Below are 27,738 nucleotides of genomic sequence, written 5' to 3'. Positions count from 1 at the left end.
TAAACTCACCAACATTTTATTCTCTCATACTTTTTCATTTTTTTTCTAAAAACAAATAATCCATCAAATATTGCACAGTAAAAACACATGAAAGTAAAAATATGAGATACTTTAAAAGTAAGTCAGAACAACCTTCATTAGCAAACGATGCAGACAAGTTTTCTACTTTGGAGAAAGTGGTATAGGATTGGTTGGTCCTTTGTTTTGTAGCATTTTCTCCTGTTTTGGCCCCAGAGAAAAAGTCCAGAATGTGACAAAGGCTTTGTACATATGACTGCATGTGACTTCTTTCAGGTCCACGGAACATTTGGCAAATGGTTGGAGACATCAATCATCCACAGCTCAGACGAACCCAGTAATGAGGAAGAAGATGTGTGCAGGTAAACGGGGAGATTGCTCCTTCAGGAGGTTTTGCACACAATGAGGAAGCACCTCAACATACTCCATGGACGACAGGCTCTGTGGGACTTCATCCTCTTTATTGGACAGCAGGTATCCACACCAGTGCCGTCCGGTTAGCTGCATAGAGATCCAGAGTTTAGTCTCCTCTACAGTAGAGGATCCTGGAGATCCATTGTGCAGGTTCCAGTAAAAGCTCTCTGTGTTAGTTCAGTTTGGCACTGATGCGAATCCACTGAAGAGCCTGTCTGGTGTACTGGACGGCGTGAGCGATGCTACTGTGCAGAGTCAATGGCCCAGACAATGTATTCAAGTAGTTGAAGAACTCTGGAATTAGAAAGGAAGATGGAGCTCTTAAGGAATCTAAAACACAGAAATTAGACACTTCACTTTTCCATGACAGACTGCTGCCACCACATGTACCTTTGTTCTCCTTGGCCAGGTTGTCTGCCACCTCCCAGTACTCATAGCTGTACAGGACGCTGTTGGTGATGTTCAGGTGGTTTGCTGCCATCTGGTGGATGCGCTGGGGAATGCTTATGAGTGAGGCAGAGCTGCTGCTGCCCCCGTGTGAACCCCGGCTGATGTGTTTGGCATTAGGTGAGAGTGAAGAAGGGGGTCCTCCTGCACCCCTGGGAGTGAAAACATGTAGAGCAGAAGAGTGAAGCTTCAGTGGCTGGAGAGGAGCCAAGAGGAATAAACAGAGAGCCTGAAATGCAGAGTTATTATCCACCTACTTCTCAGAGTCGGTCCAGCAGGGTGGTGTGGTAGGCACTTTGGGAGAACTCTGTAATCACAAGAAAATAATGAGGCTGCTTCAATCATCCACGCCTAAATGTTTGTGTTCTACCTGTCCATAAAGAGAAAAAAGTCCTCTTATCTGAGTGGAAATGGAAACTCAGACTTGTTTTTAGACAAACGATGTAAAACTATTAATTTACAATAATTTATAGATCATGAGAAGTTTTCATCATAAAGTAAAATACTAGATTGTTCTTTTGTCATTTTGTGTCTCATTTTTGTCATATTTTGTCTTTTTTTTTTGCTGTTTGTGTCATTTTGTTTCTCATTTTCATCATTTTGTTTCCTTTTTGTCTTGCTTGTTTGTTTTTTTCCCCCCTAATTTTTGTCATTGTGTGTTTTGCTTCGTTTGCCGTTTTGTTTTTGTCTCACTTGCGTTGTCCATTTTTTGGTTGCTTTGAGACTTTTTTTTCTAATTTTTAGTCACTTTTTTGTTTTGTTTCGTGTCATTCGTCTCATTTCTATCATTTTTTGTCTCGGTTTTGTAATATTTTGTCTTGTTTTTGTTGTCTTTTGTCTTTTATTTTTGTCTGACTTTGATCATAAAGTAGAATCCTGTATCATTCCGTTCCAGGTGACTAAATGTTGTGTTCCTTTGTAGACACTCTGTGATGTGGAAGTTGAAATGTGGAAATGATAAACTGAGGATGAATGTGGATGGAACTGAATTTGTTTTTCTTCAGAAATTTTGGGTTGTTCAGAATATTTTGCAAAAAGATAACTCCTTAAATGTGAACATTTTTGTGCTCAAACAAAGGAACCGTTAGGAGTTGTGGTTATTTATCGGTTATTCTGCTGTGGTTTTACTGGTTTTACTGGAGAACAGACTGGACTGAATGTGGAACCTGAACTAAGATGAGTTTGACTCTCCTGTTTTAGACGCACCTTAAAGTAGTCGAGCAGCACTTTGGAGTATTTCAGTGCGTGGTCCTTCTTTAAACGAAACATCTGCCAGTAAAGGAGGGCAAGGCATCGGAAACTGCGGATACACAGACACAAATGAGAAAAGAGACTCGCACAGAACACAAATCATCTTGAAAGTGCAGGTCCTTCAGCGTGATGATAGATGCGACATAAACAACGGAGATGACATACGCACCACAGAACCGCCAGCTGTTTGTCTTCCTGTCTCGCCCCGGGCCCCGAGTGGCTCTTCAGCCTCATTGCATACCTAAAGACACAGCGCTGTTAGCTCTGGAGCTGCAGTTTGTGTTTATCTCCATGTCCAAATTCAAATTACTCGCATGTGTGAAGTTCACCTAATGAGCTCCACCGTCTCTGAGTACATGGTGTAAGGAGATTTTGCCTCCAGCGGCCCTTCCTCCATGGCTTTTCCACACTCCATGAAGGAGAGAGCAGCGTCCACGTAGTTCACAGCCTTCCCCAGCTTGTCCACCTGGAAGGAAAACACCAGAAAAGGCAGAGAAAAAAGAAGCAAAGATTAAAAGAATGCTTCAACAGTGTGCTCAGAAGCAAGACTCATCTGTTGTGGCAGGACTTAAAAATGGCAGAGTTTTGTCTTGGTGACAAAATAAACATACACAGCTGAGAGTCATGATTTAAATTCCATTAAAAAGAAGTTGCTCTGCATGCTTCTGTGATTCTAAATAAAAACGGGGGACTTTTTTGGACCCGTCTGGAGGAGAAAATAGTCCATACACTGGAAAAAATGCCCCTCTCAAAACAAGAAACCCTGTCTTAACCCTGCTGTTGTCCTCATTTACAGCACCAAATTCAGCAGAAAATTCCCCAAATTTATAAAAATTTGAAAAATATTCAGGAAGAAAATTCCTTAATTAATTTGGCAAGTAATTAAAATTTAAAAAATGAAAATTGTAATTTTTTTTTTAAAATGAGTAAAAAAATCTTCCAAAAAAAATTCTTAAAAATATCTAAAGTGATTACATATTTATCAGTAAAACTTCTATGTTCTTAAAGAAACTTTTTTTAACATTTCTTTTTTCCCATCAAAAAATTTCCCAAAATATTTTGAAAATGTGGAAGTTTTCACTGTGAAAATACTTTCCCCCCCCCCCCACATTTTCAAATTTTAAAATGGGTCAATTTGACCCGCAGGATGACACGAGGGTTAAAACAAGATTGTCTTAAAACAAATCCCTCCATCTGCTGAAATGTCTCTTGTTAAATGAATTTATCTTAAATCAAGTGGGATGAGACATTTTGACTAAAAATAAGACAAATAGACATGGTAAGATTTTGACTTTTTGCAGTGTAATTAACCAGTTTGGTGCACTTGGAGGCTTCATAATTTTACCTGTTGTGAAAGCATAGCTGGTTGTGTTTTCACCTTTTTGGAGTTCGTCTGTGTTTGTGTGTGTTGCCATCGTGGCAAATTGTGGTCCTGGAAGCAGCGCATGCAGAGGGAACTACCACAAAGGTAGTTCTGAGTGCTCTGATGGGTGTTTATGTGTCTGTCTGTGTGTGGACAGATCTTGTCAACACAACTGCAACCGTGCAAGATGCGGTCACGAAACCTGACGGGTGTTTAACCGAGATGTGGCCCGACCCATGAGTGCAGTCATGTAATAGTGCTGTAATACCTACCAAACAGGCTACCTAAGAGTCTAAACAACAACATACAGAGAGGCATCACTGCAACATGATCTGTAGTTTCTCTTAACTCTGTGACCTCTAGGCAGGTCTTATGCTAAGCTACGCTAAACACATCAGGACAAATCTCTACAAACTCTCTCTCTCTCTGTAAACCAGTGGAGCAGAAAGTGTTTGTCAGCTGCCTCTTTGCCCGCTGAAAGCTCCACATAGTCATTGGTTTACCTGAACTATCGCCAAATTGTAGTTTTTTTTACTGTATTTCGAAGCTGAAATAGTCCTACTCCATAGCAGGTTATTGATTTCTTTAACCCTCGTGTTGACCTGTGGATCAAACTGACTCATTTTTAAAGTTTGAAAATGTGAAAAAAAATGGATTTCCACAGTGAAACTTCTGATGTCCACATTTTCAACATTTCTGGAAAAAAAAAAGAAATGTTAAAATAAATGTTTCTTTAAGAACATTCACAAAAAAAAATCATCCAAAATCCAGCGAAATTTGCTGGATTTTGGATGATGATGAAGAAAATATCAGACGTTTTACTGATATATATATATATATATATATATATATATATATATATATGGAATCCCTTTAGATATTTTTAGGACTTTTTTCTGAAAGATTTTCACTCTTTTTTTTTTTTGAAAATATTTACAGGAATTTTCTTGCCACATTTTGAGGGATTTTTTAAACTAAATTTTAAGAGAAACTTTGCAGGAATTATTGGAATTTTCTTCCGGAAGATTTTGCAAATTTTCAGAAATCTGGAGAATTTTTTTTGCTGAATTTTTGGATTTTTTTTACAGACAAGGAAACAATATTTTTTGGTGCCCGTAAATGAAGACACCAGGAGCGTTAAGCTGCTTTTATAACTGATATTTGTGGGGGGGTTTTTTCAGTGACTGTACAACATCACAGCCAACAATCTATAGTCCATCAGAGATCAATGACTCACCATGGCATCAGCGCGGTGCTTCATCCTCTTAGCTTCATGTAAGTAGTACTCAGCATGGTGAGGACTGGAAAATGACACAAAAACACAGGAATACCAGAGAGAGTTGTGTTTATGCCATCAGTAAGTCACAGAAGTGTCTGCTGTGTGTTTATCTGACAAACATCCCGTGTGGGCTGTGCAGCGATGTCTCGGTGTGATCGCTCACGTTTCATGGTTTGGTAAAGTCCCTCGGTGTCCTGCAGGGCCCCACGTCTCAGACGGTGGCTGAGGCTGTTTTGACACTTTTACACACTCCACTTCCATCTTGGGCTGAGTGCGGAAAAAGAGGTGAAATAAAGCAGCAGTGTAGTTGTGATGATCTAAACAAGCGGCTCTTCTGTGCTACCTTTATGGCTGAATCTCTGTTCTTGTCCTTGTTCTTGGGAGTGTTCTGCTGCTCTGGAGCTTTTGTTTTGGAGGTAGATTTGGTGGACTCGGGGCTCTGAGGGAGAGGAGACAAGGGGGACAGTGGGGACAGTGGCCTCTTACTGTCCAAGTACTCCTCCAAGTACCTGCAAGGACACACATCACACGGAAGCAAACACCACTTAATAGGCGACTGGAATCGCACCTTTTTAACCCTCGTGTCGTCCTGCGGGTCAAAATTGACCGATTTTAAAGTTTGAAAATGTGGGGAAAAAAAGAGTATTTTCACAGTGAAATTTCTGATGTCCACATTTTCAACATTTTTTGGGAAATCTTTGAACATTTTTTGGTGGAAAAAAAGAAACTTTAACCCTCCTGTTGTCCTCATTTACTGGTGCCAAAAATTTCCTTGTCTGACAAAAGTTCAGCAAAAAAATTCCCCAAATTTCTTAAAATTTGCAAAACCTTCAGGAAGAAAATTCAATAATTCCTTAAAAGTTTTCCTTAAAAGTTTTATTTAAAAAAACAAAAACAAATTTGGCAAGAAAATTCTGGCAAATACTTTCAAAAATGAGTAAAAATCTTCCCCAAAAAATCCTAAAAATATCTAAAATGATTACATATATATCAGTAAAACTTCTAATATTTTCTTTAAGAACATTCAGATAAAAATCAACCAAAATTCAGGGAATTTTGCTGGATTTTGGTTGATTTTTTTTTATATAAATGTTCTTAGCTAGCATTTCTTTTTTCCACCAAAAAATGTTCAAAAATTTCCCAACAAGTTTTGAAATTGTGGTCATCAGTAGTTTGTGAAAACATATTTTTTCCTCACATTTTCAAACTTTAAATCGGGTCAGTTTTGACCAACAGGACAACACGAGGGTTAAAAATGTCTGTTAAGAACATTCACATAATAATCAACCAAAATTCAGCAAATTTTGCTGGATTTTTTTGGGGAAAATTTTTACAAATTTTTCGAAACTATTTACAAGAATTTTTTTTTGCCAAATTTGGGGAATTTTTTTTAAAATAAAACTTTTAAGAGAAACTATGAAGGAATTACTGGAATTTTCTTCCTGAAGGTTTTGCAAATTTTCAGAAATTTGGGGAATTTTTTTGCAGATTTTTTTTCAGACAAGGAAGCAATATTTCTGTAAATGAGGACAGCAGGAGGGTTAAGCATGAATCGCAGTTCTGAGACAAAACGTGTTTTTTTACCCGTTGTGCGTGGTTTCGGTCACGAGGTTCTCAGCTGTGAGAGATGAGGACTCTGTGGGGCCTGAGAGGTCATTTGCATAAGGAAGGCTTCTCTTGCTTTCTCTGTGTGACACACCATTCTCCAACTGGTCACACACAAACACACAAATGCATGATTTAAAGAGAAACTGTTTCTGCCACATATCGATGCACAACAACTTGTAGAAACATTCAGCAGAAGAGAAAACCGAACACGCACATCATCTACCTTGCGTTTCCTTTTGTTGTCTTTTGTCGGCGTCTCAGGGACAAACAGGTGTTTCATAGCCTCTCTTGGCTTGTCCTTGTTTGGTGCAGAAGAGGAGGAAGAGGAGGGATTCTTAACAGGGGAGTTCGTAGTGCTATCTGGGACCCTCTTGAGAAGACAGAGGTCTATGTGCACCACCAGGTTCCTCAGCCCTCGCTGGGAGGAAGGTGGGGCCTTTTCACTTCGCCCAAATGGGACCAGGGTGTAGAGTTTTTGCTGCCCCTTGCTTGGGGTACCTGAGCCGGCTCCTCTGGGCTGTACCGCCTTCGGCCTGTTGGCGTCAGGTCTGCCGGAGTCTTGGCCTTTCTTGGTGAGTCTGGAGGTGGAGTCTGCTGGAGCTTTGGCAACTGGAGCCGGACATTCAGACTCTGAATCTGAATTTGAAGAGGAAGAGGCCGAGGAAGATGGTCTACGAGGAGATGGGGAACGTGAAGGAGGAGGAGGTGAGAGGTGTCTGTCCTCCTCACTCCTGGGTCCCTTCTTTGTCCTCCCCTGATGGTGCGAGTCGTCCTGAAGGCGGTGTCGCTCGGTGCTGCTCGGCCCTCTCTGTTTTGGCCATTCGTGTCGGTGTTGCTGCTCCCTCTTCCTCCTGCTTTCCCCTCTTGCTGCCTCCTCTCTTCTCCTCTGCCTTTCTATCACTTCGTCGTCCTCCTCTTCTTCAGCCGAACTGTAGATCCAGGGACGTCTCAGTAGCTGCTCCTCCGCCAGCCTCTTGTCTTCCTTTCTCTCCCGTTTCCCTTGTAGTTTTTCCCTGTGTCTGTCCTCCTTTCTTTCGTGTTTTCTCCTGTCTACTTGGGTCAGATGATCCCTTCTGTGTTCCACTTCCTGTTCCTTCGCTTCTGGTTTCTTCTGTGATGATTTTGCCTGGTGAACATGTGTAGATGTTGGAGCTGTAGCGTCCAAAGAGTTGGACCTATGCTTCAGGCTAGAGATAAGCCGAGGGTTCAACCCAGTGTTGGAATTATGAGCAGCTTTAGAGGTAGATTGGGAGTGAGAACTGTGACCAGTGTTGGCTTCACAACCAGAGGGAACTAAGCGCTTTGTCCTTGTGGGACTCTGCTGTGAGCTCGGTGGAAACGGAGGTCGGGACTTGTGGTTGGACCTGCTACTCTGGAATCGTTCAACATGTGATGTGTTCTTAGCTTGAGGAACCTCAGCAAGCTCTTTAGGGCTGGAATGAAAAATAGGTTTTGGTCTAGATTTGCGGCTTTGACTTTGATCAGAGGATAAAACCACAGAAATCTTCTTGCTTTGGTGTTGGTCTCGGTCCGGCGGGGGTCGATGCTTGGGTCTGTGCTGAAGATGAGTATTACTTGAGGGCTTGCTCTTCGTATCTGCATTAGGCAAAGGGGCAATCCATGGCCGGATTTTTGTCCTGTGGGGATTGGTTGTCAGGCCAGGTTGTGTTTGGTGGTGGCTCTGCACCTCAGGGTAGTGGCAAACCCTGGAAGGAGCAGGTAAACTGGGACTTGGGCTTCTTGGAGGATCCCTCAGTATAGGGCTAGGGCTACGGCTAGCTTCTGGGCTTCCACACGGACTGGGGCAAACACTCGGAACGGGACTGTGGATCAGGCTATGTCTTGGACTAGGGCTGGGACTTGGACAAGTGCTGGGGAAAGGGCTGGGGCTGGGGCAGTAGCTGTAACCGGGGCTCGGTAAGGAGCCGTGGTTGTGGCTGTAGCTGAACTGCGGGCTGGGAATGGGACTTTGGCTGGGACTGTATTCCTGATTGCTGTCCCACGACCGGGCTGGAGATGGGGCTCGTTGGGTGTGAGGCGAGAGCAGGCGTCTGGGAATGCTCTGAGAGGGATCTGGTTCACTTCGGGCAGACTTTTTCTGAGACTTCTTCAGCCATTTATCTAACTGCCACTGGGCAGCAGAGGGACGGTCAGTCTTTAAAAACACAAACAAACAAGAGACAAAACGGCAAATATGAATCAGAAAGTAAATACGTGTAAAACTTTGCTGAGATTCATTCAGTTTTTACACACTTTTTGAGCCTATATATAAACAAACATTATTTTTAATGCAATTTGGGTTCTGGGATTTGATTGAATTTCCTTTTCTGTAAAACTTTATCAGTAATTTCATTCTCCTGTGTGACAAAACAAACCTACTTAGCACCTAATGACAACAAACCATGAAAAATACACTGTGTGAAATTAGTCCAGCTGGTACACGTCATGGTCATGAGTTGTAGAAAAGTGCATTAATCTAACCATTTGTTGTGCTACACAGACTTTAATTCATATGAGACATCTTTAGTTTTAAAATGTTAGAGATCTGTGACATCTGATAAAGAACACCCCACCATATAGTTAATATTATTGTAATATTAATGATGTAACTATGTGTAAATAGCATTTTAGAGTGACAAATAAAACTAAAATTATGTGACTTTTGAACTGCAGGCTGTGTTTACACAGAGCAGATGGAAGAAAAGTCTGGAGACGAATTAAAAGTGTAAGTAGTAAAACATCTAAAGAATGCAGAGCTACCATTTCCCCCAGCATTGGTAACGCTTGTGGGCACTTGGAAAAATGTTGTGCATGTTTATTCCAGGCTTTTTTCAATGTTTTTTTAATGATTTATGGTAAAACTGCTGCACAGACAACATTCCCAAGTTCTCTGTATTTCTAGCTGTTGTTCTGTAGCGGTGCGGAACTTTACAATGCAGTGAAGAAAGAGCTCTAAAATGAGCCAAAAACAATGAAATTGCTCAGAGCTTAAGAAGGTTAATACAATTTTCAGTTCAAAGGAAAAAAGAAAATGGGAAGAAACTATCAGAAGTTTTACTGCTATATATGGAATCACTTTTTTTGGAGATTTTTCCTCATTTCTTGAAAATATTTACAAGAATTTTCTTTCCAAATTTGAGGGATTTTTTTCAAAATAAATCTTTTAACCCTCCTGTTGTCCTCATTTACGGGCACCAAAAAATATTGTTTCCTTGTCGAAAAAAAAATCCAAAAATTCAGCTAATAAATTCCACAAATTTCTGAAAATTTGCAAAACCTTCAGGAAGAAAATCAAATAATTCCTTAAAAGTTTTATTTCAAAAATCCACCAAATGTGGCAAGAAAATTCTTGTAAATATTAAAAAAAAAATAGTAAACATCTTCCAAAATAATCCTAAAAATATCTAAAGTGATTCCATATATATCAGCAAAACTTTGAATATTTTCTTTAAGAACATTCACATAAAAATAAACCAAAATCCAGCAAAATTCAGTGGTTTTGGTTGATTTTTATGTAAATGTTCTTAAACATTTTTAACATTTTTTTTTCCACCAAAAAATGTTTAAAAATTCCCAAAAATGTTGAAAATGTGGACATCAGAAGTTTCACTGTGAAAATATAGATTTTTTTTCTACATTTTCAAACTTTAAATTGGGTCTGTTTGACCTGCAGGACGACACGAGGGTTAAGGGGAACTTACTTGAATTATCTTCCTGAAGGTTTTGAAAATTTTCAGAAATTTGGGGAATTTTTTTTGCTAAATTTTTGGATTTTTTTTCAGACAAGGAAGCAATATTTTTTGGTGCCCGTAAATGAAAACAGGAGAGTTAATGTGATACTTAACCAAGCAGAGGAATGACAGATGGATCAACATCTGCATGTTGAAACAGAACCTGAAAACATGAATGCCTCACTAGCTCAGATGCTTTAGGAACTACTTACATTTCAGAAGACAGACTATGATTATGATTTATGCCAAAAAGCGAAGCTGCAGCTGACATTCTGACCTCCTTTCAGTGCTCGCTACATGGACTCCGTCACACCGGACTCCCTCTCTCTGTGCTGTTACAGTGGCTCAACCCCCATCCAATTACTCCAAATGACTCACATAATGTTTGCTCCACTGCTAACCAGAAGAATCAGCAGAACACACCAGAAAGCAACACAAAACAGAGAGGGTACTCACGGCTCCACAGCGAACTTCTTTCTCTCGTTCTCTGTTTCTAAATTAAAACCCCTCTACTCCTCAAGTCAAACACTGACCCCCGCCTCACCCACCTCACCCACCCTCCCCTCATCGCTCGCCCTCTTTCCAGAGAAGACACTGCATCTCTTGTACCGTCTCGACTGCCCTCCCTTCTCTTTCTGTCCCACCCTTTTTCTCTCACTACCTGGAACTCTGGATTTGCTGCTTCCACAAATCCAACCCCCAGGCTTTTCCTTGGGAGACACTCAAACACTCCGGAGTAAATGAAAAACACATGGCGTACCCCCCCCCCACAAACACACTCTCCACCTCCCTCTCTGACTCTATAGGGGCCTGATGTGGTGCATGTTTAGCAATGCAGTCGGCTACAGGGCCTTCCATTCATAAAAGAGGAGCAGGTTTCCCCTTGGTCGCCTGTAAAGCGTAAACCAAACCCCCACAAAGCCCCGCGCCTCCAAACACCCATCATACCGACCTACCGTGTCTACACCTCTAATCAAATGGTGTTTATTTGAAATGATAAAACCCAACTGCTCCATATTCTCTTGTGCATTGTTGTTGTGAAAATGAACTCTAGTTCTGGTGACTTCCACCTCCTAAAGGCTTTCCTCTTTAACCCTCCTGCTGTCTTCATTTACGGGCACCAAAAAATATTGTTTCCTTGTCTGAAAAAAACCCCCAAAATATTCCCACAATTTCTGAAAATTTGCAAAACCTTCAGGAAGAAAATTCCAATAATCCCTTAAAAGTTTCCCTTAAAAGTTTTATTTAAAAAAATAAATGAATCCCCCAAATTTGGCAAGAAAAAAAATTAAAACTTAAAAAATTGAAAAAATTGTAAACATGTTTTTAAAAATTAGTAAAAATCTTTCTAAAAATATCAAAAATGATTACATATATATCAGTAAAACTTGTAATATAATTTGCTGGGTTTTGATTGATTTTTTTTTTCTGAATGTTCTTAAAGAAATATTTTTTTTACACCAAAAAATTTTCAAAAATTTTCCAAAAATGTGGAAGTTTTCACTGTGGAAAATATATCATCAAGAAAAGTTTCCCTTAACGTTTTATTTTTAAAAAATCACCAAAAATTACCCAAATTTCTGAGAATTTGCAAAACTCTCAGGAAGAAAATTCCAATAATTACTGAAAAGTTTCCCTTGTAAATTTCATTTAAAAAAAACAAATTTGGCAAAAAGAATTCTTGTAAATATTTTTTAAAAAATGTGAAAATCTTCCAAAAAATCCTAAAAATATCTAAAGTGATTACATATACATCAGTAAAATTTATATTTTCTTTAAGAAAATTCACATAAAAATCAGCCAAAATCCAGCAATTTTTATGTGAATGTTCTTAAAGAAGCATTATTTTTTATATTTCTTTTTTTCCACCAAAAAATATTCAAAGATTTCCCCAAAATGTTGAAAATGTGGACATCAGAAGTTTCACTGTGAAAATATGTTTTTATTTTCCACATTTTCAAACTTTATAGAGGGTCAGTTTGACCTGCAGGGTTGAGATTCAGCCTTGTTGACATGACACCAAGGCACTAATTCCCAGCAGTCCCTCTGCCCCTCAACCCCCCACTCCAACCCACAAGCAGTCCTCATTCCGCCGTCCCTCCGTCCCGTCCCACACCTGCCTTGAGCCCACTGCTCCCCGTAGAGAATCCACCCAAACGGACACAAACAGGAAGACACGAGTGGCGAAGACAGAAAAGCAGGAGAGGAGCTTTTCGTACCTCCTCGTTGTGGCAGGACGGATGAGTGTGGACGGGTGACCCAGGATCCGGGTGAACCTCTGGACTCCGGCTGGGGCTCCGGGAATGAAGGCTGCTGCTTTCCGACTCGGCGGTGGAGTCTGAGGCTGAGGAGTTGGAGCTGGAATGTCTCAGCCTCCTGCCATTTGTGTGCTGTGCTCGCTGTGCTGACAGGCTGTCAGTCAACACACACACGTAAACATCAGAGAGGGTCAGCGGAGGTACACCAGCACTGTTGTTATTCACACAGTCTGACTTACATTTACAGACAAAAACACATAAGAAACACATCATTTCCACAATAACCAAAAGTGAATACCTGTGTCTGTCCCAAGAAAGTGACTCATGGATCGCCTTTAGGGAAAGAAAAACGAAACTTATCATTCACAGCTGCAGCAAACAGAAAGTCCCAGTGGATTACCTCGGCTGCTTGATTGTCTTCACATACTTGGCATAGGGGTGTGTCAGAACACCATTAAACACTACCAGAAAAACAGGCATTGTTCAGGAGGAGCTGCCACACATTCAGCAGTAGTTTTGCTTTGCACTTTCTTTTTCTTGCTCCTTTCGTGGTTTCCTCACAGAATAACCTCTAAAGAACAATTAACCCTCGCATCGTCCTGCAAGTCAAACTGACCCGTTTTTAAGTTTAAAAATGTGGAGAAAAAAATATGTATTTTCACAGTGAAACTTCTGATGTCCACATTTTCAACATTTTTGGGAAATCTTTGAAACTTTTTTGGTGGGAAAAAAAAGAAGAAATGTTAAAAATGTTTAAGAACATTCACAAAAAAATCAACCAAAATCCAGCGAATTTCACTGGATTTGGTTGATTTTTTTTGTGAATGTTCTTAAAGAAAATATTAGAAGTTTTACTGATGTATATGTTATTACTTTAAATATTTTTAGTAATTTTTTGTAAGATTTTTAGCAATTTTTTGAAAACATTTACAAGAATTTTCTGGCCAAATTTGGGGGATTTTTTTTTTTTAAATAAAATTTTTAAGGGAAACTTTTAAGGAATTACTTTAATTTTCTTCCTGAAGGTTTTGCAAATTTTCAGAATTTGAAAAATATTTTCTGGTGCCTGTAAATGAGGACAACATGAGGGTTAAAGAAACGGTTGCTAATGTGAAAAGATGATGGTTTCCTACCCTTTGATTGTCGTCGTCGTCACTGCTCAGCTTCAGGTCATCAGCAAGCATCCTGCAAACAGACAGTCACAAATCCAGCACTCCCTTTGAAATAACTTGGAAATTGACACTAAAAGCTATTTATGTGGTTGGAAACTATGGAGTCACAGGAGTGCCACATCAAAATATAAATAAATGTGAAAATATAAAGACAAATAAATAAGTAAATAAATACATGTGGAAATATAAACACAAATAAATAAATAAAAAACAAAATTTTGTCTTTGCTTTTACTTTTCTGTTTTTTCCTTTTTATTTATTTATTTATTTATTTCTCTTTATATTTCCACATTTATTTATTTATTTATTTCTCTTTATATTTCCACATTTATTTATTTATTTCTCTTTATATTTATTTATTTATTTCTCTTTATATTTCCACATTTATTTATTTCTCTTTATATTTATTTATTTATTTATTTCTCTTTATATTTCCACATTTATTTATTCATTTATTTCTCTTTATATTTATTTATTTATTTATTTATTTCTCTTTATATTTCCACATTTATTCATTTATTTATATTTTGATGTGGCACTCCTGTGACTCCACAGAAACATCACCCAGTCTGATAGGACATGCTTCAATCAGTGAATCCCGAGATTTCAACATTTAAGTCTGGTCACCATATAACTGCAGGACTTTTCGTATCATTGTTGATATTTTTGCTGTTTTCAGGCCTAAAACCAACATGGCCGCCTCTAACAAAAATGATTTTCAACTTTCTGAACCTCAGTGATATAACTTTTTTTCAGGAAAATGAATCAAATCTATACTCAGAAATCAAATAATGTCAAAATCTCACTAAAACTAACCAAAAACACACCACTGTAGTAACCACATTCTGTAAAAATCCCAAAATTGTGCCTCCTCAGCATTAAAGACATGACAAAAATTCAAAAGCTATTTAGCTGAACAGCAGGTTGTCTTTACACAGAACAGAGAAGGATGGAAACAAATGAGGGAGGCTGGGAGCATAATTAGACGTACTTAACAGAATAAATGTAGCATGGCTCGCAAACAGTTCTCAGCAAGCTGTTCTTAAGATGCATTCAGCACAGGAAAATATCTCTCTGGAGACGACATGCAGAGCAGTACATGAATAGTTTGTAGACGTAGGGGAATATCTGCAGGATGTTTTCCAGTCCTGGTTGCACCTTTGGAAAATGTTGAGTGTACTGATTCCAAAGTTTTTTTTCACAGTAAAATGCGTAATATAAATAATCAAAGAAATTCAGCTTTATTTTTTTTTATCTTTTTATCTTAACTTTGGTATATTGCAGGGGTGTCAGACATGTGGCTCGTGGTCCAAAAGTGGTCCTCCAGAGGGTCCAATCCGGCCCTCAAAGTGTAAAAATTACAGAGAAGACATTAACTGTAAATTTGTAAAAAATGTAAAAAATGTAAATTTAAAGTAATTTCTAGACCATGTCATTGTTCTTTTATCATTTTGTGTCTGGTTTTGTAATATTCTGTCTCATGTTTCTTGTTTTTGTAGGTTTGTGTTTCCTTTTTGTCTCATTTGTGTTGTTTGTCTTATTTTTTCATTTTGTGTTTTGCTTTTTTCGTTGTTTTGTTGTCTTGTTGTCTTGTTTTGGTCGTTTTGTGTCATTTTTTGTCTTGCTTGTGTTGTTTGTCACTTTGTGTCTCATTTTTATCATATTTTGTCTGACTTTTGTCATTTTGTGTCTTTTTGTCAGTCCCAGGTGACTAAATGTTGTGTTCCTTTGCAGACACTCTGATCTGGAAGTTATGATGTGGAAATATGTGGAAATGCATGGGGAAAAAATAAAATTATATAAATATTTTAAAAAATGTTAAAGTGTAGCATTTAGGTGAAATTTGGCAGGAAAAAAATGTAAAACTTAAAAAAATGTAAATTGTTTTTTAAAAATTAGTAAAAAATCTTCCAAAAAATCCCCAAAATATCTAAAATGATTACATATATATCAGTAAAACTTGTAATATAATTCGCTGGATTTTGATTGATTTTTTTTTCCTGAATGTTCTTCAAGAAATATTTTTTTACACCAAAAAATTTTCAAAAATTTTCCAAAAATGTGGAAGTTTTCACTGGAAAATATATTATCAAAAAAAGTTTCCCTTAAAGTATTATTTTAAAAAAAAATCACCAAAAAATGTGGAAATGATAAACTGAGGCTGAATGTTGGTGAAATTCAACTTTGTAAAAAGGTAATTCCTTCAATGTGATTATTTTCAGTATGGACTTTTTGCACTAAAACTAATGAACCATTAGGAGTTGTGGTTATTTATCGGTTACTCTGCTGTGGTTTTACTGGTTCAGTCCACTGGAGATCAGACTGGGATGAATGTGGAACCTGAACTAAAATGAGTTTGACTCCTCTGGTATATTGCAAGAAAAGCATTTGAGTTCTCTCTGCTTTTAGCCATTGTTGTGCTTTTTCCATAGAGATGCAGGACTTTATACTGCAGTGAAAAAAAGTTTACAGTGACGAAAAAAAGTCACAGAAGCAAAAAGCACTCAGAAACTGCTTGGAGTCAAGGGTTAATTAAATTAAATTTATAAACCGTTTACAAAAACGGTACAGTCTGTTCTCATAAGCTTTGATTTTAATATGAATTTTCCATGGAGATAAATATTTCCAGTCAGCTTAAAATATTGTTTCAATTGCTAAAGATTGCTGTAAGGTCTCATAATTGTTTGCCTTGTAAGGATACGTAACTAAACATGTCTCAATTAGACGGCAAAAACAAATCTCGTGTGTGAAAAAAAGACCTTTTCTAAATATTTTTCAGAAGCTAACAAAAAAAACTGCTCTGTTACATAACGGCTGTGGGATAATGTGAGACGTGCAGTTGGCTACATGGCTGAACATGTGTTTCACATTAAAAGGAGGATGTAAAAAGTTAACAAACAGGAGCACATCGGTCTCCGCTGACAGCTTGCAGGAATGTGAAGTGACCCCTGACCCGACCTGCAGCCTGAAACACCGCGAACTGATCGAGCCTGTAAGTCTACGTCCCTTCACCCTCCCTGTCCCCATCCTTCAGGCTTTTATTGTGGCGGGGTCCATAATACATTTTAATGAACTTGCTGAGTTCTGTGTGTGTCGTATTTTATCGCTTATTTGAGTGTCACAGCAGCAGTTCAGGTTTGGTGACCTTTGGCGGATCGTGTTTCTTCATGTTCCACTTACGATTTGTGAGGTGCCACGTGAGGGTGACGGCCCGCTCTCAGCTGAACATCCCCCCGACCTGCCGGAGATCAGAAACCACATATTAACCCTCCTGTTGTCTTCATTTACAGGCACCAAAAAATATTGTTTCCTTGTACGAGAAAAATCCCAAAAAATCAGCAAAAAATTCCCCAAATATCTGAAAATTTGCAAAACCTTCAGGAAAAAAATTCCAATAATTCCTTAAAAGTTTCCCTTAAAAATTTTATTTTCAAAAAATAATAAATTCCCCCAATTTGGCAAGAAAATTCTTGTAAATATTTTTTAAAAAACAAATAAAATTCTTTCAAAAAAGTCCTAAAATGATCTAAAGTGATTCCATATATATCAGTGAAATTTCTAATATTTTCAACATTTCTTTTTTGCACCAAAAAATGTACAAAGATTTCCCAAAAATGTTGAAAATGTGGACATCAGAAGTTTCACTGTGGAAAATGTATATTTTTTCCACATTTTCAAACTTTAAAACTGGTCAGTTTTGACCTCCAGGATGACACGAGGGTTAAAGGGAACCAGGTGAAAATTATTGCACAAACCAGAAACCAAAAGAGAAAAAATACATACTTGGTCTTTGCTGTGTTGCCGGCTGTTTCGCATCCTTTAGAAAAAATGACAAGAACAAGTCAGACATATTTCTGTTTTAACGGGTAAACCACTGCACTCCTACAAATGATGGAACAGAAGCAGAGACTTTTAAAATTCCACACATTATTCTTCTTCTGAAAATCTACATTATCCACATTGTAAGTGAAAGAAAAAACTGTAAAAACAACGTGAGAATTTGGCAGCAAAAGTTCTACAGAAACAAACAAACAATGAAATATTCAAAAGGTGTACAAAAAGTGAAAATGACAGCAAATATCTGCACAATAATTAGCATTTTAGGGGATTTAAATGCAATAAAAATAATGTAATTTTACAGTCAAATGTAGGGGAAAAGGCAAAGAAAAAACAAAGTATCATTCTCAAAAATGCATGGGGAAAAATTAAAATTATATAAATATCTAAAAAACTTAAATTGTAGCATTTAGGTGATTGGTATTAAATTCAGATGGTTATTTAGTTTATATTTTAGTGATATCCAGTGATTTTTTTTTTAAATAAGTGATTGTTTCTATAATAAATAATGATGGAATTTGTAAAGACAAGCTCATAATGAACATAAAAACATTATTTTTTTACTTTTGATAAAAATGTAAGCAGATATATCCATGGACTAATAAAAGTCCCTTGAGTATACATTGACTGCACTAAGTTACAGACTTTCCATCCTGAATGCAACATTATTCAGAAACACATGTAAACAGACCACATAAAGTCATGTATAAAGTTTTCTTTAATCATTACAGATAGAACACAAACAGACTCACACAGACCTTGGAGTTGTAGAGGATCCGCTGGGCCTGGTCACCCCCTAAGGCCTGCTGGGATGGCCAGGACTGAGTCATGTCCTGAGGAACAGGAACGAGAGGTCAGAGGTCAATGGTGAGACGCCACTGTGATTGATGAGAACATTCAGGCGTCCTAAACCTGTCACCAGAGCCTTCTTCATTTCTTTCTTTTTTATTTAGGAATAAAACGTCCATTTCCACGTGTACAGTGCAGCAGCCATGTCTGCCAGCTGGCTCTCATTAGCAGGGCTGTTCCTCCCCACCAGGGGGAGTCTGGCTGTGAATATGTGGGTTAGCTTCAGCCTCCAGTGCAGGCTGAGATGCGGATCACAGCTTTCAGTGGCTGTGATGAGTCAGAGTGGAGTACATTAGAAACCGCAGCTCATCAGAGCCGATACATAAACAGGTGCAGCAGCAGCAGCTCATATGCAGCATGTGTTCCCTAAAACCTGACAACAGACCTGGTTTTAAAGGAGAACAAATCATGGTTTCACTGCACAAGAGCTACACACATTTTCACTGGGGAGAGGAGCAGAAAAGACGCCTCAAACTGCAGTAAGAAATCCTCAGACCAACTGAAGAACACATTCACTACTGTTCAAAAGTTTGGGCTCATCCAGACAATTCCTTTCATCCATGTGCTACATAACTGCACATAACTGTGCCTCATCAGTATAATAACTAAATGCAATAAATTCTAACATTCCCAGATAGGATTATAAGCAATCAGTAGGATTCTTTGGTCCATAAGTGTTTTTGATGCAGATTAACATCCATACACATAAAACACAAGTCAAAAGTTAGGACACACCTTCTCATTCAATTTATTTCTATTATTTTCTACATTGTAGATTACTACTGAAGATTAACACTTTTTTGTTTATAACTTAATTCCATATGTATTCTTTTATAGTTTTGATGTCTACAATGTGTAAAATAAGTAAATAAAAGCCACTGAATGAGAAGACGCGTCCAAACTTTAGTGTGTAAAACCAGAAACAGGTTGGGATGAGCTTGGCAAAGACCTGCGTTCACTGAGTATATTCAGAATTTACCAAAGCACGACTCAAAAGTAACGTAAATGATAACCCTGAGGGAACATATCAGAGTGTGCGCTGAATCTGCATGATCATACACCCGGCCTGTTATGAGAATCCACCTTGCATCTTATTTGTTCTCTCTGCAGTCCAGAGGAAAGCAGCCACATGCAGAAGGCTCTGCATCCACATGCAGAAGGCTCTGCATCCAAAAAAAGCTCTGCATCCACATGCAGAAGGCTCTGCATCCAAAAAAAGCTCTGCATCCACATGCAGAAGGCTTTGCAGCCACAAAAAGCTCTGCATCCACATGCAGAAAGCTCTGCATCCAAAAAAAGCTCTGCATCCACATGCAGAAGGCTCTGCATCCAAAAAAAGCTCTGCATCCACATGCAGAAGGCTCTGCATCCAAAAAAGCTCTGCATCCACATGCAGAAAGCTCTGCATCCACAAAAAGCTCTGCATCCACATGCAGAAAGCTCTGCATCCACATGCAGAAAGCTCTGCAGCCACAGCACACTGTCTCTGCTCTGAATATGATCCCTTCTGATTCGATTGCCTGCAGTCACATTCAGACAAACCAGACCTCAAGGCTGCTGAAAAAGTGGCCTTAATTTGGTGCCGTTCATTTACCATTTCAGCACGATCCGGTTCTTCCGCTGTGTAATAATGTGGAAGCGTGGGATTTCTGTCAGTGATGTGTGTGCACGTAGCCGTCACTGAGTAAAGGAGGGCATGAGGTTGTTTGACTGCTGCGGGAGTGAGTGAGCTCTGGAAAAGGTCACGTTTTATCAGCTCTGATGTCTGATGATTGGTGCGTTTGGTGGGCTGAGTGCAGCCAGAATGTGCATCTTAAATCTTAAACAAATAAGTCAATATTTTGGGAAATTTGTTTTTTTAAGTGTCTTTCTTAGCATTAGGTAATAAGATTCTTATCATTTTCACATCTATCTGGGTATAGACAGTAGCTACTTAGCTTAGCATAGCATACAAGCTAGAAAAAGAGAGACCACATCTGTCCAAAGTAACGAAACCCACCAAAAGCAGACACACTGTGATGTTACTGTGGGTTTATAGCTGCGTTAGACGTGCATGCAGGCCAATTTTGTTGTGCCTTTCCCAGAATTTCAAACGATCTTTAACCCTCCTGTTGTCCTCATTTACAGGCACCAAAAAAATATTGTTTCCTTTTCTGAAAAAAAACAAAAATTCAGCAAAAAAAATCTCCAAATTTCTGAAAATTTGCAGAACTTTCAGGGAGAAAATTCCAATAATTTCTCAAAAGTTTCCCTTAAAATTTTTATTTTAAAAAATGCCCCAAATTTGGTTAAAAAAAAATTTAAAAAAGAGTAAAAATCTTCCAAAAGAATTCTAAAAATATCTAAAGTTATTACATATATTTCAGTAAAACTTCTAATATTCTCTTAAGAACATTCACATAAAAAAATCAACCAAAATCCAGCGAAATTTGCTGGATTTTGGTAGATTTTTTTTATGTGAATGTTCTTAAAGAAACATTTTTAAAATTTATTTTTTCTCCAAAAAATGTTTAAAAATGTTGCAAATGTGGACATCAGAAGTTTCACTGTGAAAACACTTTTTTTTTCTACATTTTCAAACTTTACAATGAGTCAATTTGACGTGCAGGACGACACGAGGGTTAAGACCAAGAAAAGTCTGATCTCAGGCTATTTATTTTATCATTTCCTAAGATGACACATTTTTATGAGCCCGGTAGATGATCTCTAAATCTTCTCCTCTTCCTCCCTCCACAGTAAGCCCTGGAGGCCGAGTGTTTCCTCTCTCCGCTCATCTTTTCACTTCATTATCTCTCCTCCCTCGGTCACAAAGGACACAGCACCAGCCCTCAACCCTTTCCTCTGCCAACAACAACAAGGTCTCCCAGGTGGAGCGTTATGTGTTGCTATCTTCCTCCCACTTCCTTGTCTGTATCTAGTATATTGTTCTGCTCCTGCTCCAGTGGAAGAACACAGGGAAGAAGTAAAGAACTCCAGCAAAGCATGAAAAGACAGAAGGACAATGGGCCACATAGCACAGAATAACAGTTGGTTTTTATATATATATAATGGCTGAAATTATACGTCCTGTAATGCTGCTGACCAGAAAATTAATATGCAACAGGTCATGCATAGTCAGATCATTCTGCAACAAAGAATGGTCTGACTGCACCTCAACATCATTCTGCAATAGAGAGAGAAAAAAACCAGTAGATGGCTAATGTTGTGAAATAATCCTGCAGTGACCGGAATTGTTTTAGCGGTACACCGGCACGCAGGGAGGCAGGAGCTGTCATTAAAATGGATCATTCACAGAAAAAAATTACTGCACAATCCAAATCCTGGCCAGCATTTAATTTTTCAGTGTAGTAGGCTGCTAGCCTGCAGGGTGTTGGGATTTTTAGCAGAAGACGAGGAGAAAATCAAGTGAAATGTGCAGCCAGTGGTACGCTTCTATCTGCAGCCTGCATCCGGTGAGTCAGACTATTCTGTAACTATTATAATGCTCAGCTAACAGCGATGGTAGGAAAATGTTAAACATTCCCTGCGTCTAGTTTTTCCAATGTAAGGATTTGTTCTATAGTTTATGACAGTAAATACCAAATAATGTGTGACTACAGCATCTCAGTGCGAGGATTTGCTGCTTTTGTGTGTTTTTTCTGATGTCGAATTGAATGTTTGGACTCTCCGAGCTTTGAGCAGACAAAATATGTGAATACACCCCCTGTCAAAAGTTTTAGGACACTTTCTCATTCAAATAAAGTAGAACCTGTCCTACAACTTTTGACAGGGGGTGTATCTACCAAATTTGGTACACATATGCAGCACATCAGGCTGAACAAAAAAGTCAGTGACAGCCACATTCCAAACCCAACAGGAAGTGAGTTATTTTGCGTTGAATGTCCGATTTTGCCCATTTTTCATTTTTTTCTAGAGTGAACTCCTCCTAGGGGGAAACTCCAATTCACCTCAAATTGGGCCAGTACATACAGGAGGCCTTAATGATCCAAAGTTATTAAAATCTTTTTCCAAAGTCAAAGGGCGTGTCCGTGGCGGTCTCTGGAATTTTGATCCTTTGCCATGAAATTTCAAATGCTGTGTAAATGCCCTGAACATGCTCCAATCTGCCTGAAACTTTACATGTATGATCAGAGTCCTGCCCTGATCACATCCATATGATGAAATACACCCCCTGTCAGAAGTTGTAGGACAGGTTCTACTTTATTAGAATGAGACAGTGTCCTAAAACTTTTGACAGAGGGCGTATATCCCTTTGGATTAGACGTGGGAATCACAGACTGACTCACGATACAATCCTACTGTGATGTATGAAACAGAGATGCATTGCAAAGCGATCAACTCACAGTATCTGTGCAACCGAAGAAGAAAAAAAGGATATTTAGTGGAGGCATTGTGGTGTCAGTTTGTGTGTGTGATTTCCTCCTCTGACTACACCGTTTTCACACTGTGACTTTCCTTTTCTTCACCACAGGTTCAGTGAGCTGCTCTTCACTTTAGCCTCATTCATTTTAAAGTAGTCAGAAAGGTGTGTCTTTGTCGAGTCAAAACGGTGCACAAAGCTCTGCATGTTTTAAAAATATTTAAAAAACTGGTGCCAGCGTCTCCAAAAACTATCGCACAAGAAGGCATGCATTTTTTATCTCCCCTACCTTGCATTTTGTAGAACATAGAGGCGATATTTGGCTGTTTTCTGACATTGCACAGTGTAAATGTGTTCATTAACTAATCAGAGAAACGTCTCTGCAGATGAACTGATAATGCATGTAATCATGAGCCCCTTTAAACTGCTGCTGGTGTTTCCTCGTATAAAATCTATTGATAAATATCGATAAATCCACCTCCTATAAGGTCTGTTGAGTTTAAAGACTAAAATTTGGCAAAAATCGAATGCAGCTACTTTAAGAAACACAAAATGAAACTTTAACATGATGCACATGATCTAATGAGAGGGTGATTTGAAGTAAATATCAGAATTTATTTATTATTTATTTATTAACTTGTATTTAACCAGGAGAAATCCCATTGGGATTAAAAACCTCTTGGACAGCAGCAAATAGAAAATACAGGAACAAAATGACCCAGTTTAAACAGAAATAAAACAGGAGCAAAAAAACAAATTAAAAAAATTTTGATTTACAAGCAAGTTATGACAAACAAGTGCATGTTGTGGAGTCACTCAATGAAATTAACTCTGTTAATTTCACATTTTTCTGCAACATATTCCCTGCAAAAGGTGTAAACAAAAGCCTTCTTACCCGATTCACAACAGAAAGCAACAATTAATAATTGCTTTTAAAGAAAAACAACAAAAATATCACAATCAAGCTGTTCCTTACCTTGAAAAGTTCTTTGGCACAGGTGCGGTGTTGGCTTCTTGTTACCTGAGCAAACAGAACAACAGACATATTTGTGAATGAGGAGAACGCTGCAGGAAGTTACTGCTGATAGTTACTCAGGTGGAGCTTTGCAGCACTTTAAAGCAACAAACGCAGGTTTAGGCATCAACTAGACGAACACAAGCGGACCGAGTGACCGTTGACGGTGCACACAAACTATATTTGAGCATCTTAGCTGGAGCAAAGTGCAGCGCAGCACACACTTAGTCGCGCTGATTGACAAATATAGCAGCGCACATGTACACACAAATAGAGTAAGTACAAACACAGCAGGTGCACACACTCATTTCTTTCACCAGCCATTGTCTCACGATGCAAAGTTTCAGTCTCAGTCACAAAGACACACGCACACAATTTGAAAAATCACCTTCGGCATTCTGCTTCCCGCCTTTTTAACTGCTGCATTCAAAAGTGGTGGCAGCGCTTTTACAGTAAGCCTTACAGTCTCACACACGCGCAGTCATTGTGAGAGGTCTGTGGAGCATGTTGATGACTCATATCTTAGAAATCACAGCTGCAGACGATCAGCCGGATGCCGATTTGGTTGCAAGCAACTTTCTGTCTCCATCCATCTTAGGTAACCCCACTCTCTCTCTCTCTCTCTCTCTCTTTCTGTCCGTCCCTCAACAATTCAGGTCACGATTCACATTCACCTTTTCAACCCAGATCTATGCTGCTCGAGTGTGAAGACAAAGGATGGATTCTTTAAGCTGCTTTCACCTTCCCATCTGTGCAGTAGTGTCTGTGTGGGAGTGAGTTTCATTTGACTGTGAGTTTAGTTCCTTTGTCTGTTTGTGAGTGAAAGCAGATGAGTCAGTATATAATTGCATTACTTTTTGCATCATAGTTGACATTTTGGTTGTTTTCAGGCCTAAAACCAACATGGCCGCCTATAACCAAACACCACATGAGATTTTAGAGAAAGATTCTTCTAAATATTATATATACAATTGACTAGAATTTAAATTTAAAGTTATTTCTTAAAATATTGTAGTAAACCTGCCATAAATCCACACTTGACTCCCACACTACAGGGTGGGCCATAAGTTTCCATATGTAGGAAAATGAATAATGTCTATTTCTTTATGCTTCAGATATCGTAGAAGATGCGTTTGACGCTGTCTTTGGGGACACTTGAAGGCCATGGGGTATCAGGTGAAGATACGAGACATAAATCCTCTCCAGGAACGTTTCACCAACGCCATCACGAGCAGAACTTCAACTGTGCTAATGCAAGTTAGAGCATATTATACACTTCTTCCAGTCTTTTCTTCAGGAGGAAATGACATCATGAGGAGCAGGTCATGTGATCTGGAATTAACACACTTCCTGGAGAGGAGTTTTTGGAACGGGGAACTTAGTGGGAAGTGATTTAATTTGTTATTTTCCATATAGGATTTGATATATTGCCAAAAAAGAAATATCTGTCCTGATTATCTCACCTTAATAAAAGAACACAATCCAAACTATTTGTGAATCAGCTCATTTTATTATTGTTTAGCTCATTAGAAGGTGGTTGGTGTTAAATTCAGACGTTATTTAGTTGATATTTTAGTGATATCCAGTCATTTTTTATTAATAAGTGATTGTTTCTATAATAAATAATTATGGGATTCATAAATAAATATTCACAATGAACATAAAAAACATTATTTTATTTTTATTTTTTAAGAAATGTATGCAGATATATCCCATGGACTTCAAAAGTCCCTCAGTTACAGATTGACCCAGTTTATTCTGATCCTATCAAAGTCTCTTTGCATTCGTCTGGTTTTGTTTAACTTCACATCATTCTGAAGCTGCACAGTTTTATGCATTATCCCCTGCTGAACTTACACCTTCCAGTTTTACAGTCTACAAGGTTTAACTTACAATCTACACTTTACATCCTATTTAGATCTTAAAAACATTCTTGTCTTTGGTGTCGTCTGTGCAGCATAAGAAGCAACTACTAAACGTGTGTGGTGCAACATGCGTGCACGTGTACGTCTCTTCTCCCATGCATGACTCACTGAGGTCAGTGTCTGAGTGGTTAGAGTCTAAGAGCCTGCGGATGGAAAATACTGTGTGTGTGTGAAAACTGTCTGATTATTTCAACCACAAGGCAGATAGGAGGCCGTAGGCACTGCATGAAAAACATAATCTCAGACAAGTCGGTATTTTAGCTGCCCGTGGCGGTTCACGGACAAAAAAAAGAAAAAATCTGGCCTCCTTCATTGGTTTACACTTCCATGGCCCCATTAGTGTGAATGTTATCATGTGCAAAATGTTTTATCCACTCTGCTGTGGTGCAATACCCAGATGAGTGAAACCCCTCAGGGCCAAACAAAACCACAACCCATCATAACACCTGCAACAAGCAGCGTGCAAGCCAGCTCCACCAGTAAACACCTGTTACATTCTTTAAGTATCTGCAATTACTGGAGTCATGCTCAATTTCAAGTTTTTTTTTTACAGCACTTCCATCAGTGCTGAGCGCTTTAAAATGCATAGTTTAATCTGTATGATGTTGCCAATACAGTATGAATTAATACAAAATAATTCTCATATTTCCTAATCTAGCTGCAAGTATTCTACAAAAAAAATCATGAAATTCCTGAGGATACCTGAAGCGCAAAGAAGCGAGTTAAACATCCGCAAAATTTGATGCACCTGAAAGCCTTAAAGTGAAATCACAAATTTTAAAAAATGAAAGAAAAAAAGAGCCTAAAATCAAACCATAAAAAGCCTAAAAACTAAACCATTGCAACTCTGACACCTGAAAGCCAAAGTAAAATCTTAAAATCAAATCGATTTTAAAAGGCAATGGAGGAGGGGAAAAGTGATAATAGAGCCTTAAATTAAATCACAAACAAGTCTAATAACTGCATCAATGGAACTACAACACTAAAGCCTAAAGTCAAATTTTTAAAAAATGGAGAAAAAAGATTTAAAAAAAAGCCTAAAATCAAATCACAATTTTTTTTAAAAAAAGGAAAAAATAGTCTGAAATAAAAATCACAAAAATTGAAAAAGAGAGAAAAAAGAAAAAAAGCGTAAAAATCAAATAAGAAAATTCCAGAAAAAAGAAAAAATTAAAAAGGTAAAAAATAAAATCACAAAATTTAATAAGAGAAAGAGGGAAAAAAAGAGCCTAAAATCAAACCACAAAAATAAAAAAGACAGAAAAAATAGCGGGGAAAGCCTAAAAATCAAATCACCCTTTTTGGAATGAGGGAAAAACTAGAGTATATATAAAATCACAAAAATAATAAAAGATAGAGGGAAAAGGAGCTTAAAATCAAGCCACAAAAATGGGGAAAAAAAAGACAGAAAAAAGAAGGGAAAAAAGCCTAAAACTAAATCCCAAAATCCCTGAAGACACTTTTAGCAGAACTAGACTTTAAACACAAATGCAGCTTTAACACCAGAAAGCCAAACTAGAAGCATGTGTTGTCTGGAGCAGATCCACATGAAGGTACCTGGATGTTCCTCTAACCAGACTAGAAGCCACTCAGAGCTCCTCACCTGAGAATAAGCGCATCGGAGCAGAAAGCACACAACGGAAAGTTTCCCTTTGCCACCGAGGGCAGTAGGCATGGTTCCTGCTGCTCAGAGCGCTCCTCCGGTGTCCATGCCCGGGAGGAGACCCGTCCGTGGGTGCGCTGCTTTCCCCCCGCCGTGACGCTGGCATCGGTCCGTGGATCCTCCGCCGTGGATCCTCCTCAGAGTGTGTGAGTGTGTGGCTGAGGCGGACGGAGGGAGATGTGGGCGGGGCGGTGTTACGTCACGGATGACACACACGCACAGCTCACGCAGGGAGATCACGACTCCGCCGAGCTCCGTGGATGTGGAAGGATGCCGCTGCTGCTGTGAGTTTGAAATGCGTGAATTCAGACGTGATGGTCGCAAAGAGCTGCTAAAAATAGAGTGTGGGACACTCAGACATGTGATCTGTTTTATGATCCAGACCAGCAGACACCCGGAAGCTGCATTCACGGATCTTTGGTCACCTGGGAACAGAAAGCTGGAAACACAACATGTGACACACAGGACAATATATAATGAGGGACTTCTGAAGTCCTTAGGATATATGTGGCTTACATTTTCATTAGAAGTTAAAAAAAATACTAATG

The 27,738-nt window shown here is 38.6% G+C and overlaps 1 protein-coding gene and 1 long non-coding RNA gene across 3 annotated transcripts; one reads left to right on the top strand and one right to left on the bottom strand.

Moving 5' to 3' along the window:
- aff3 (AF4/FMR2 family, member 3) lies at positions 1-27,738 on the bottom strand. Of its 2 annotated transcripts, none has more exons than XM_051958431.1 (19): positions 27,131-27,738; positions 23,564-23,608; positions 18,137-18,211; positions 17,325-17,358; positions 16,722-16,779; positions 13,503-13,554; positions 12,668-12,702; positions 12,331-12,523; positions 6,595-8,535; positions 6,357-6,481; positions 5,116-5,281; positions 4,936-5,039; positions 4,731-4,794; positions 2,460-2,596; positions 2,300-2,371; positions 2,086-2,179; positions 1,137-1,186; positions 823-1,031; positions 1-726 (listed from the first exon to the last, which is right to left on the bottom strand). In XM_051958431.1, exons 1-19 carry the CDS (start codon positions 27,200-27,202, stop codon positions 605-607), a joined length of 3,648 nt encoding a protein of 1,215 aa, XP_051814391.1. In that variant the 5' UTR covers positions 27,203-27,738; the 3' UTR covers positions 1-604. The 2 variants fall into 2 exon arrangements, with proteins under 2 accessions (XP_051814391.1, XP_022062720.2); XM_022207028.2 differs by having other exon boundaries at positions 6,604-8,535; positions 27,131-27,737.
- On the top strand, positions 23,913-25,092 carry LOC127536999 (uncharacterized). The gene is made up of 2 exons (XR_007946267.1): positions 23,913-24,392; positions 24,718-25,092. It is a non-coding gene; the product is annotated as an uncharacterized LOC127536999 (long non-coding RNA).

Source organism: Acanthochromis polyacanthus, chromosome 14 (assembly GCF_021347895.1).
Source record: "Acanthochromis polyacanthus isolate Apoly-LR-REF ecotype Palm Island chromosome 14, KAUST_Apoly_ChrSc, whole genome shotgun sequence".
NCBI lineage: Eukaryota > Metazoa > Chordata > Actinopteri > Pomacentridae > Acanthochromis > Acanthochromis polyacanthus.
This window is presented reverse-complemented; position numbering and strand designations above follow the sequence as displayed.

Excerpts from the sequence above, each read along its gene's own strand:
- aff3 (XM_051958431.1), bottom strand. The coding sequence starts at position 27,202 with ATGCCTACTGCCCTCGGTGGCAAAGGGAAACTTTCCGTTGTGTGCTTT. Across the intron at positions 2,372-2,459 it reads GAGACGGTGGAGCTCATTAG|GTATGCAATGAGGCTGAAGA; the intron begins GTGAACTTCACA and ends CTGTGTCTTTAG. Across the intron at positions 727-822 it reads CCTGGCCAAGGAGAACAAAG|AGTTCTTCAACTACTTGAAT; the intron begins GTACATGTGGTG and ends TTCTAATTCCAG.